Consider the following 12,638-nt stretch of genomic DNA (forward strand, 5'->3'; position numbering starts at 1 on the left):
CGATACCGGCACTGGGGTGGCCACAAGGACCGTTGCAGGGGTCATACTGGGGCCCATGGGGGGCACGGATGGGACAGGGTACTGTATCTGTCCCATCTTCAGTAACACACCTGGTACTCCCCCCACCTTGCCAGCCGACTAAGAGCCATTCCTCAGAGGAGGAATCGGACCCTGAGGAGGGACCTTCCACGGGGCCCCTTCCACAATCCTCCTCCTCCTCTTCCCCTGATGAGGTGGCCGCCAGGGACCATAAGGCGCCCCTCCCTGACTTCAGGGCACATCAAGAGCTCCTTAAGAGGGTGGCCAGCAACCTGAATATCGAGCTGAAGGAGCTCTCTGAGGAGGAGGATCCCCTCTTTGGGGTGGCTGGGTCGGCGGGAGCATCCAGAGTGGCCCTGCCAGTTCATGAGAGAGTCCTTAAGCTGGCCAAGGCTCTCTGGCAAACCCCTGCCTCGGTTGCCCCCACCTCCAAGGGCGCTGAGAAGAAATACTATGTGCATCTGAGGGGTTCGAATTCCTTTACACCCACCCAGCCCCTGGGACCCTGGTGGTTGGCGCGGCCAACCAACGATATAGGCAAGGTGGCCAGGCACCATGCCTAAGAACAAAGATAATAAAAAACTCGATCTGTTTGGCTGCAAGGTATACTCCACCGGGGCCCTACAGTTACGGATCATGAACCACCAAGCGCTCCTGGCCCGCTACAATCTGAAACTTTGGAATTCAATGTGCAGGTTCGCGGAGGGTTACCCCAGGACCAGGCGGCGGACTTCGCAACGATCCTGGAGGAGGGTGGCAGGGGTGGCTTTGCAGACTGCCAGCGACGCTGCGGACACTGCCAGCAGAGCCATGGCCTCTGCAATTGCCATGCGGCGGTGTTCGTGGCTGCAGTCTTCTGGGCTGTCCCAGGAGGTGCAGCAGTCCATCTAGGACCTGCCCTTCGATGGGGCAGGCCTCTTCTCCGATAAAATGGATGACAAGCTGCACGCCCTAAAAGATTCTAGGGACACACTCCGGTCATTGGGCCTGTACACCCCCCCAGGCCTCGAGGCGCCAGTCTTGGCCACAGCCCCAGCGCCAGGCCCAACCGCCCCCTAGGCCGCCTCCCAGGTCCTCTCAGCCCAGGAGGGGCCGTGATAGAAATAGGGTCTTTGGGCGCTGCGACCGCTCAGGATCATCTGTGGCTTCCCAGTAGGGACCCTCTAAAGGGCCCAACGCCAAACAAGATTTTGATGGTGCGCCCAAGGGTGGCACCAATACCCGTCTCGTGGATCCACTACTTCCGTTTGCGGAAGGGCTCAGACCCTACTACGCTGAGTGGCAGAGTATTACATCAGACCGCTGGGTCCTCGGCGTAGTTCTCAGGGGATATGCCCTTCAGTTTACGGCCTTCCTCCCGGACTCCCCCCCCCGCCGCCCCCCCCGCCCCCCATGTCCCTCTTCAGGGACCCCTCTCATGAGCAACTCCTTTTGCAGGAGGTGAATTCCCTCCTCCTCCTCGGAGCTGTGGAAGCAGTCCCTCCACAGGAAATAAGGAGGGGATTCTACTCCAGGTATTTCCTCATTCCCAAGGCGAAAGGGGGGCCTGAGACCCATGTTAGATCTCCGCCATCTGAACAAGTTCATCAGGCGTCTCAGGTTTCACATGGTTTCCCTAGCCTCCATTATCCCTGCTCTGGATCCAGGAGATTGGTATGCCGCCCTCAATCTAAAGGATGCATACTTCCATATTTCCATCCTTCCCAGGCACAGGCGCTTTCTCAGGTTTATGGTAGCTGACTGTCATTACCAATTCTCGGCCCTGCCCTTTGGGCTCTCGTCTGCCCCCAGAGTCTTTACAAAATGCATGGCGGTGGTGGCGGCCCACCTGCTCTGCAGAGGGGTCCAGATCTTCCCGTACCTGGACAGCTGGCTGATCCGGGGCAGGTCCAGGGCCAACGTGAGGAACAGCCTGGCACTCACCTGCATGACATGCACCAGACTGGGTTTGCTCATAAACGAGCAGAAGTCCACTCTCACCCCGGTGCAGCGCATAGATTTCATCGGGGCCACCCTGGATGCCACTCAGGCCAGAGCCTTCCTCCCACAGCCTCGCTTCGAGGCGATGGCTGCCATAATCAACCAATTCCACAGGTCCCCCATGACGACAGCCAAGCACTGCCTGCAGCTGTTGGGACACATGGTGGCCTGTACATATGTGGTGAGGCTGGCTCGCCTCAAACTCAGGCCTCTCCAGGCGTGGTTAGCCTTGGTGTATGCACCAGCCAGGCACTCCTTGAACAGGGTGGTCATGGTTCCCACACAGGTCCTGACCTCCCTGAACTGGTGGAGGACTCCCGGGGAAGTACTGAGAGGGGTTCTGTTCTGAGATTTGGCCCCATCGGTCACCCTCTTTACGGATGCTTCGGACATGGGGTGGGGAGCCCACATCAGCACCAACCTGAGCGCCCAGGGGCTCTGGTTGGAGGAGGAGAAGAGTCTCCATATCAACGTCTGGGAGCTCATGGCAGCCCAGCTGGCCTGCAAGGTGTTCCTCAGATTCCTGAGGGACAGGATGGTGCAGGTCCTCACGGACAACACAGCAGCCATGTTCTATATGAACAGGCAGGGGGGAGCGTGCTCCTCAGCCCTTTGCCAGGAGGCCATTCAACTTTGCGGTGAGGCACGACTTCCATATATCTGCCTCTCACCTCCCCAGGGTCAGGAACGATGAGGCGGACCGTCTTCTCAGGTCGTTTCTACCCCGACACGACTGGTTGCTACACCCGGAGGTGATCACTTTTATCTTCCGCAAGTGGGGTGTTCCCCAGCTGGACCTGTTCACGTCGTCCTGGAACAGGAAGTGCCCGAGGTTCTGCTTGCTCCGGGGTCGCGAGCTGGGCTCTATCTCCGACACGTTCCTCATAGACTGGAGAGGGACCCTCATGTATGCGTTTCCCTCCCCATTCTGCTACTGCCCAAAGTCCTCTTGAAAATCAAGAGGGACAAAGCAGACGTCATACTGATCGCCCCAGCCTGACCGAGACCACACTGGTTCAGCATGTTGCTGGACCTGTCCATCGCCCCGCCAGTGCCACTCCCGAAGCATTACGACCTGCTCTCCCAGGGCCAGGGCCGCGGCCGCCTGCTGCACCCAGATCTGGACTCCCTCCACCTGACGGCATGGAGACTGGCTGACGGAGGGAGAGAGAGCCTGCTCGGCGCAGGTCCAACAGATTCTGCTGGGCAGCAGAAAATCTTCCACTCAGGTTGTGTACTGAGCCAAGTGGAAGTGTTTTACCTGTTGGGAGAAGTCCCGGGGCATCCCACCGAGCTGCTCGCCTATACAGGAAATCCTGGAGTATCTGCTCCACCTCAAGCTCCAAGGTCTAGCGCTGGCCTCCCTGAAAGTGCACCTGGCGGCCATCTTGGCCTTCCACCAGCCGATGGAAGGGAAGTCATTATTTTCCCACCCGATGTCAGTTAGGTTCCTCAAAGGGGTGGAGAGGCTGTACCCGCAGGTCCATGACCCAGTGCCTCCATGGGATTTGAACCTGGTCCTCTCCAGAGTAATGGGACCCCCATTCGAGTCCATGGCTACATGCCCGCTGCTTGTCCTCTCTTGGAAGGTAGCCTTCCTGGTGGCCATTATATCGGCTAGGAAGGTCTCCGAGATAAGAGCCTTAACCTCGGAGCCCCCCTACATTGTCTTTTATAAAGACAAAGTGTGGTTGAGACCCCACCTGGCCTTCCTGCCTAAGGTGGTGTCACAGTTCCATTATAATCAGGATATTTTCCTCCCTGTGTTCTTTCCAAAACCTCACGGGTCAAAGGAGGAGTGGAGATGGCACTCGCTGGACGTGAGACGAGCCCTCGCCTACTACATCGAGCGGACGCGGCCATTCCAGAAGTCGACACAGCTGTTTGTGGCGCTGGCGGACCGGATGAAGAGCTCTCCTGTCTCCACCCAGCGCATCTCTGCCTGGATCACCGCCTGCATCAGGTGCTGCTACGAGCAGGTGAAGGTGCCGCTTCCAGGAGCTGTTTCAGTGCACTCAACCAGAGCCCAGGCCTTGTTGGCAGCCTTCCTGGAGAGAGTACTCCTGCAGGATATCTGCAAAGCAGCTACCTGGTCATCGGTTCACACCTTTACATCCCATTACGCTATCGTGCAGCAGGCGAGAGAGGATGTGGGCTTCGGCAGGGCCGTGCTGATTAGAGCAGCTCACCGATGACTCCTACCCACCTCCAAGTTATGGCTATTGAATCACTTATATTGGAATGGATATGAGCAATCACTCGAAGTAGAAAGCAGGGTTACTTACCAGTAACTGTTGTTGTTCTTCGAGATGTGTTGTGCATATCCATTCGACACCCACCCTCTGTCCCCGCTGTCGGAGTCGGCAGAAAGAAGGGACTGAGGGCCCGCAGGGTTGGTGGTGCCTCATATTCTGCGGCATGAGCGCAATACTCCAGGGGACTCCTAGGCCGACCCTACAGGGTCTGCTAAGGGGAAAAAAGTTCTGGGAACCAGTGCACGGTGGCGTGCACTCACCTATATTGGAATGGATATGAGCAACACATCTCGAATAACAACAGTTACTGGTAAGTAACCCTGTTCTTCACATACTTACAGGTCAGCATGTTTTTAAGTGCTTTTCTGAGTGGCTGCTAAACTCATTAAAATTATTTAACATATTTTTGCCATTTTACTCCAGATTGCTTGACTCCTTTGAATAGTATCATTCTTTGTTGAAGGAAATATTTAAACTGTCACATGGATAAATGAGTTTAATGGTTTTAGTCCTTGTTCGGAGAGCTTTGACTTTTTAGTTCTCCAGATCTTCGCAAACAGAAATGACACAAATACTTGTCAGTCCCATTGATACACACAAGTTTATTCTGTACTTTGTATCAGTTAGGGGTATGTGTCTCTTCCTTTTAAACCTTGGATTTGAGGGAAAGACCCAAACAGTGGCCTTATTTTGCATATTTGTGTTTCTAGACATGAGGTGCTAGATCGCTTTGCCAAAGAAAAGGATGCAGTACTGGCTTCAGTGAAAGAAGTCCATGCTGAGCAAATACAGAAGTGGGAAAATCAAATAAGAGAACTACAAATAAGCCATGAAACTCTGGAAGTGGAGCTGCATAGACGGGAATGGAGGCATGCAGAATGCTTAAGAGAGAAAGACACTGTTATTGAAAAGTGAGTGTGATTTGATTCATCTTAGTTCAGTAAACCACAAGTGAAAGAATTCAGAATATCTTCCATGAGTAATTTTGTGTTTCATTACTTATACGAATCAAAATGTGCACAATTATTTAATGAAGATTTTTTTAAATACCAGGTGTGGTATCTGACCGAAGATGAATATATATAGAATTTTTGGAAAAAATGTTTTTTGAGGGTAGAGCCAATGGAAAAATGTATTTTTACTATTACCAACATAAAGAGTTAAACTTTTTAAAACTTCTCTACTGTTGAAAGTGAGAGGTTGTCCAAGTTAAAATATGGCCTGGGTAGTCCTTAAATTGGACTTTTATAGTCTGGTAAAAATCTATTTTGATTTGGTTAAATTATAACAGATTAGAAATTGTACTACACTCATATGATCTAATGTTTTAAAAATCAATAAGGGATTTCAAATTTTTAAAAAGTATTATAAAGCCAAATCGGCTGTATTGTGCACATGTCTGCAAGGATGTTAAATTTACTACAGTATTTTTAAAAATTAAAGTAATCTTGTTTTATTGAAGCAGCTAAATAAAAAGAGAATGAGCAGGGATTGAGGGATCCCTCCCTTGCTGTGCACCATATTAAAAGTACCATATGAAATAAAGCAGGTCTGTGGAGGACAGCTTTCTCATTCATTGCACAGAAGTGTATGGTCAGCAAGGTGTGGCTTCACGGGATATGTTGCATTGCTAAGTTATATGCATACATAGAATGTGCTTCTTGTGCATGACAAAGCGTTCTAGTGATGTTTAGCAAATAGTTCAACAATATTTTCTTTTTTTTCTGTTTTTCCTTTCTAAAAGAAAACAGTATTTTATTTGATTTTCCTATGTTAAAAGAACATAAAAGTTACAAAGTGAAGGAGACAGGAGATGCCAAAATTAAGGTTGTACGTCTAATATTATTTCTGCACTCTTGTTTATATGTTAGTCTGTACTGTATGTCTAAATATTGCACATTCTTTCTTTCTTTACAACATATTTAATATACAGCTTTCCCTATCCTTTCACCCACAGTTAAAACTCTCGTCCAGACTCTTATCTTGCATCCTGATTACTGTAACATCCTTTTCTCTGGCCTTGACAAATGCAGTCTTGCCCTGCTCATATCCATTCATAATGCTGCTGCAAAGATGACTTTCCTAGCTTGTTGCTTTAACCATGTCACCCCTTTCTTTGCATCCCTCCACTGGCTCCCTCTTCTCTATTGTGTCAAATATAAGCTTCTTGTCTTCACTTTTAAGGCCCTTAATCACCTATCCCCACCCTACCTATCATCTTTCATTCAGTATCAAAAGGTCAATGCCTGCCTCTGATTGGCCCACAATGTCAGCCTCCATCGCCACTTGTTACATTTTCAAACAAGTACCTTCATGCTGTTTCCTGCTGCTCCTAATGTTTGGGAGACGCTCCCCATAAACATCTGCAATACTAACTTCTTGCCCTCCTTATAACTGTCTTTTGCTGTGATGTCTACAAAAAACTTGACAATGGCTAGGCTGTTGATATTCTGAGTCCACTGCCTATCATGCTGACCCAGTATTGTCACATTATTTCCATGTACTCCATCCGTTAATCTGTCTGTATTCATCTATTGTCTCTTGTCTTATACTTAAACTAAGCTTTTTGGGGCAGAGACTGTCTTTTTATTCTGTGTTTGTACAGCACCTAGCACAATGGGGTCCTGGTATGTTAATGGGGCTCCTAGGTGCTATGAAATACAAAATAATAATAATAATTGTCACATTCTGTTATTTCTGCAGGGCCCCTGTATCATTCTGGGTGGATGTTGTTCACAGTGAATCAGGGAAGAGTATAAATAAATAAAAATTACTCTTTGAGAGTTGCCTGTATGCATCCTTACTTCTAGGATTTGATACTTCTAATTTTGAGGTGTGGAATGGCATAGAAAAGCCAGGGGTGTGCGGGAGCACTCTTGCATTAGGATGATGTCTTTGGCTTTTTCTAGATAACAGAGTGCACCCCTGAGCACCTCAATTCCATTGACACTGTTGCAGAGAGGCTGGTTAGCTTATTATTGTTAATTAGTTATAGTATAGTTAGAGTGGTTGGGACTACTTGCTTTGGGTTATTGCCGAGACTGTGTTGGGTCCTGTCCCCATAAGAGGTTCTAAAGATGTGCATTCTGCTCAACCATTTTTGCTGAGATACCCATTTTTTGTGTATAGGGTGTTTGGGAGAGGCCCACATAGGGTCTCCATGCACAATTTGCTGTGTCTAACCCCTTGGACAATGAAGGATAAACAGCTAAAACTGCAGGTATATTTGGCTTCCTTAAGTTGGAGCAGGAGTCAGAACTGGGAGTTAAGTCAGGGGTCAGAGCTGGAGTCAGAAACCAGGAGTCATGCCTAAGGTTGGAGCCAGAGTCAGGGATCAGTAGTCAAGCCAAGGGTCAGATCCAGAGTCAGCAGTCAAGACTCTTCAGGAAGAGTGGCACATATATGATGACTGGGAGAAGGCTCTTTCAGAGAAAATGAAGCAATCAGCTATTGAGGAATATACTGATGACATGTTCCTGAGGCTCAGATTGGGACTTCATCTGTCTCCCTTCCTGATGGACAGAAGCAATTTCAGGAGCTGATGGGGAGGAAGGCCTTCAGTTGCTGATGAGGTTTTTGGCAGCAGACATATCTGATCCCCTTTTCAACATCATGAAATGGCAGACAAAAGGAAAGGCTGCGTTCCCTATTTTTCCAGGACTACTCAATCTGGCAAAGGATATTTGGCTCTCTCCTGTGTCCTTATCACCAAAATCCAAAAGAGCTAATGGTATGAATCCTGTACCATCAAAGGGACACCAATTTTTGTTACAACATCCCTAGGCTGATTTCATGCTGGTCTCTATAGCCCATGGATTATCTAAAAGTAATGGGGCGTCCCCATCTACTCTCTTGAATAGAGAAGGGTGTAAATTGGATGCTACTGGAATAAAAGTTTATTCTTCCACCTCTTTGGGTTTCCATGTGGTAAATTATCAAGCTGTCATGTTCCAATATAACTACATGTTATGGAACTCCATTAACCCTATACTGGATTCCTCACTGGACAAACAAAGGGAAGCAGCAAAGAGCAGTAGACAGAAATGTTCTGAGGGCAGCCTTATGATACATCACACTCACTAGGACTGTGGCTGCATAGCTGTAAGGAGATATTCATGGCTTTCAGATCATCAGGCATTTCTCTAGGTACCCAAAAACTGATAATGGACCTTCCCTTTGAGGGTTCAGGTCTTTTTCCTGGTAAAATGGTTGAGATGCTGGAAAGAATTAAAACCAGAAGAGTTACAGTGTGATTTCTAGGACTTTCCCAATCCTCATTTAGTTAAAAGAGAAGATACTCCTCTGTCATTTTGGTTCCACAGACAGTCCCCCTCTGTGTAGCACCAATGGAAGTCTCAATCTCAAAGAAGATATCAATTTTATACTCTGCCAAGACCGCTCCTGCTAAAAGGCTGTGCTGGAAGAAAACATTCTTGTATTGGAAGGAAAGGTACAGACACTACAGAGCATCCAGAAAAGCTGTGGAGTTCTTGGACAACTAGATTTGGGAAGCATCACTACCCCAGATTCAAGGAAGAAAGGAACTGGTCACAAAGGAATTGGAGATAAAGGAAATCAGAGAGGAGGCTTGGCAGTTTGTAATCACCAGAAGAGAGAGGATGAGGTGGCGTTCTGCAAGGCTGGAGGCAGACAAGGATGGATAGGCTGTTACTACCACGAGAAGAGGACTAAGAGGAATTCTATGCAGCTAGAAGCTTCCAATCAATACCAGGTCCTCAGCATGGAAATATCAGAAGATATCTCTGAAGGTCCAACTGGTTGAATGGAACAGAGAAGTGTATGGGAGACACACAGTGATGGCTGCTCAGCCCAATGTATAAGAAAATCCAGTGTGTCCACAAGAAGATCTTCAACTGTCTAAGGAAGATAGACTATCCCTGTTGGGGATTCTATACTAAGAAGAATGGAAAGAACATTCTGCCAGGAACAGATGGACAACGGGTAATTGTGCTGTCTTCCTGGAGCCAAGACACAAGACGTCTCTAAGATTGAATAGGCTTCTGAAGTCAACAGGCAAGGATCCACTGATGCTGGTGCATGATGGCACTAATGACAGTGCATCGTGGGATATCTCTCGCAGATTATAGAAGACTCCTGGGGACTCAGAAGGGTGCTGAAGGCGAAGAATTTTCAAGTGATTTTCTCAGAGACCCGTTGCTCACAGGACAAGAAGGAAGATAGAAGGTAGAAAATTCTGCAAGTGAGCCACCTGCTGCTGCTGTTCATCCTTCAAGTTCGATGATTACCATGACATCACCAATTGGTTTGATTTCTGTGAACATACGAGTGTCTGATCAGGCCAATGTGGGCTTTGAACTGTCTGTGGCATATTGAACAAGAGATGCCGCTATGGGTTACTTGATTAACAGCAGATATGCTGCTGTTATGAGATTTACCCTGCTGGCGTTTCTGCTCTGCCTCAGTAGTTCTCCTCTGCTCACAGACTGTGGCTCCAGTATGGATGAGATTTCGCCAGGTAAAAGGATCCTGAGTGAAATCTTCCCAAAACTCTGGGTCAATGTTGAAACGCCTCAAGAATAACTTGAGGGAATCTTTGAAACGTTTCTTCTGGCCTCCCTGAGAGCGCTTTCACTCACCATAAAAGATCTTCTTTGCTAGTCACTCATCTGACATTCTGGTGATGTGGCCTGCACATCTCATCTGTGATTTCATCAACAGAGTATGGATGCTTGGCATACCTGTCCATATGAGAACCTCAGTATCTGGAACCTTGTCTTGCCATCTTATCCTCATCGGTTTCCTCAGACAGCCCATGTGAAAGTGATTCAGCTTCATAACATGGCGTCTGTACACCGTCCAGGTTTCTCATGCATACATCAAAGTTGGCAACACAATGGCTTTGTAGACTTCCAGTTTTGTTTGTTGACTAATGCTTCTGCGCTCCCACGCATTTGCACGTAGTTTGCCAAAGGCCACACTCGCTTTGGCAATTGTGGTGTTGGTTTCATCATCGATGTGAACTACATATGACAGTGTACTGCCGAGGTAGATTAACTTGTCCACTACCTGGAGGATTTGGCCATTCACTGTGATAGTAGGCTCTACATAAGGCTTCCTTGGTGCAGGTTGGTATATCACTTCTGTCTTCTTGATGTTGATTGTGAGACCAAAATTATCCCAAGCTGAAGAGAAATAGTCCACACTCTGCCTCAGCCTCTCCTCAGCCTCTCCTCATAAGTCATATGCTTCAGCCTCTTAATAATTTTTGTTGTGCTCCACTGGACTCTCTCCAATTTGTCCACATCTTTTCTGTAGTGGGGGGCCCAAAATGGGATACAGTACTCCAAATGTGGCCTCACCAGTGCCGAATAGAAGGAAATAATCACTTCCTTCGATCTGCTGGCAATGCTCCTACTAATGCAGCCCAATATGCCGTTAGACTTCTTGGCAATAAAGCACACTGTTGACTTGTATCCAGCTTCTTATCCACTGTAACCCAAATGTCCTTTTCTGCAGAACTGCTGCCTAGCCAGTCAGTCCCCAGCCTGTAGAAGTGCATGGGATTCTTTAGTCCTAAGTGCAGGACTCTGCACTTGTCCTTGTTGAACCTTATCAGATTTCTTTTGGCCCAATCTTCCAATTTGTCTAGGTCACTCTGTATCCTATCTCTACCCTCCAGCGTATTTACCACTCCCCCCAGATTAGTGTCATTTGCAAACTTGCTGAGGGTGCAATCTACCCAATCCTCCAGATCATTAATGAAGATGTTGAACAAAACTGGCTGCCAACTAGACATTGAGCCATTGATCACTATCCATTGAGCCTGATGATCTAGCCAGCTTCCTATCCATCTTATAGTCCATTCATCCAACCCATACTTCTTTAACTTGCTGATAAGAATACTGTGGGAGACTGTATCAAAGAGTTTTGCTGAAGTCAAGGTATATCACATCCACTGCTTTCCCCACATCCACAGAGCTAGTCATCTCATCATAGAAGGCAATCAGGTTGGTCATGCATGATTTGCCCTTGGTGAATCCATGCTGACTGTTCCTTATCCCCTTCCTCTCTTCCAAGTGCCTCAAAATGGATTCCTTGAGGACCTGCTCCATGATTTTTTCCGGGGACTGAGGTGAGGCTGACTGGTCTGTAATTCCCTGGATCCTCCTCCTTCCCTTTTTAAAAGATGGGCACCATATTTGCCTTTTCCAATCATCCAGGACCTCTCCCAGTTGCCACGGGTTTTCAAAGATAACGACCAATTGCTCTGCAATCACATCAGCCAACTCCTTCAGTACCCTCAGATGCATTGCATCCGGCCCTATGGATTTGTGAATGTCCATCCTTTCTAAATAGTCCTGAACCTGGTGTTTCAGCACTGAGGGCTGCTCACCTCCTCCCCATTCTGTGCTGCCTAGTGTAGTAGCCCAGGAGCTGGCCTTGTCTGTGAAGACAGAGGCAAAAACAACACTGAGTACTTCAGCTTTTTCTACATCATCTGATATCTATATATCTGATATCTACTATAATCAACCTGATCTCCTCAATACTGAAAAGTCCAAACATATCAACATGGATATGCCTCCAAATATTAGGCCATATGGCAGCAACCACATTTGTGGTAAAACACTTGTGCCTTTACATGTGCTGCCTTCAGGGTTGGCTAAGAACTGTCTATATATCGCACAAATAGCCTGACAATAGGACAAAGACACCTCACAATGCTGCTCAAAGTCAAAGACTCTCTACACTGGTTGATCCAGCCCCACAATGTGTTTGTGGAAGTCCCTTTCACAAGACTCCACCTTCAATGATTCTCACAACTGACACTTCCTTGATAGGCTGGGAAGCCCATCTACAGCACCACACAATTCAAGGCATGTGGTCTCCCTTTGAGACACTGTTGTTCATAAGTCTTCTGGAACTGCGTGCAGTTTGCAATACATGCTTGCATTTCCTGCCATTGATCAGGAATAAGGCTATTCAGGAAATGGCAGACAATATTGCCTGCATATTTTATATAAACCAGCAGAGAGAGGCAAGATTACCTTCCCTGTGCACTGAAGCCATGTATGGAACTGGTGTAACTGGTACAATGTCAGCATCTCAACCTCATACTTCCCAGGTTGTCAAAACACTACAGAGGATACGCTGAGCAGAGAATTTTCTTAGGATCACGAGTGGTATCTAAACAACGTGGTCCTACAGAATAGTTTCAAAACTGGGGTCATGCATCCATCGACTTCTTTGTGAATGCCTGCAATTCTGTTCGAGAGCAGGGTTGGGGCCCCATTCCCTGGGGGATGCCATCTTCCTCAAATGGGATGCACCTCTGCTATATTCATTTCCCCCAGTCCCTCTGTTATTGAGGGTTATACACAA

At 47.7% G+C, this 12,638-nt stretch overlaps 1 protein-coding gene across 6 annotated transcripts in view; it reads left to right on the forward strand.

The window, feature by feature from the left end:
• The window catches only part of CCDC57 (coiled-coil domain containing 57), a 109,754-nt gene that overhangs the window by 25,421 nt on the left and 71,695 nt on the right, over positions 1–12,638 (forward strand). For all 6 annotated transcript variants that reach the window (XM_067547786.1, XM_067547788.1, XM_067547790.1 and 3 more), the window contains one exon: positions 4,985–5,185. In XM_067547786.1, coding sequence (XP_067403887.1) covers positions 4,985–5,185 — 201 coding nt within the window. The remainder of the gene's footprint in view (positions 1–4,984; positions 5,186–12,638) is intronic.

This window comes from Emydura macquarii, unplaced genomic scaffold (genome assembly GCF_026122565.2).
Source record: "Emydura macquarii macquarii isolate MOO-44397 ecotype Brisbane River unplaced genomic scaffold, CSIRO-AGI_Emac_v2 contig_1230, whole genome shotgun sequence".
Classification (NCBI taxonomy): Eukaryota; Metazoa; Chordata; order Testudines; family Chelidae; genus Emydura; species Emydura macquarii.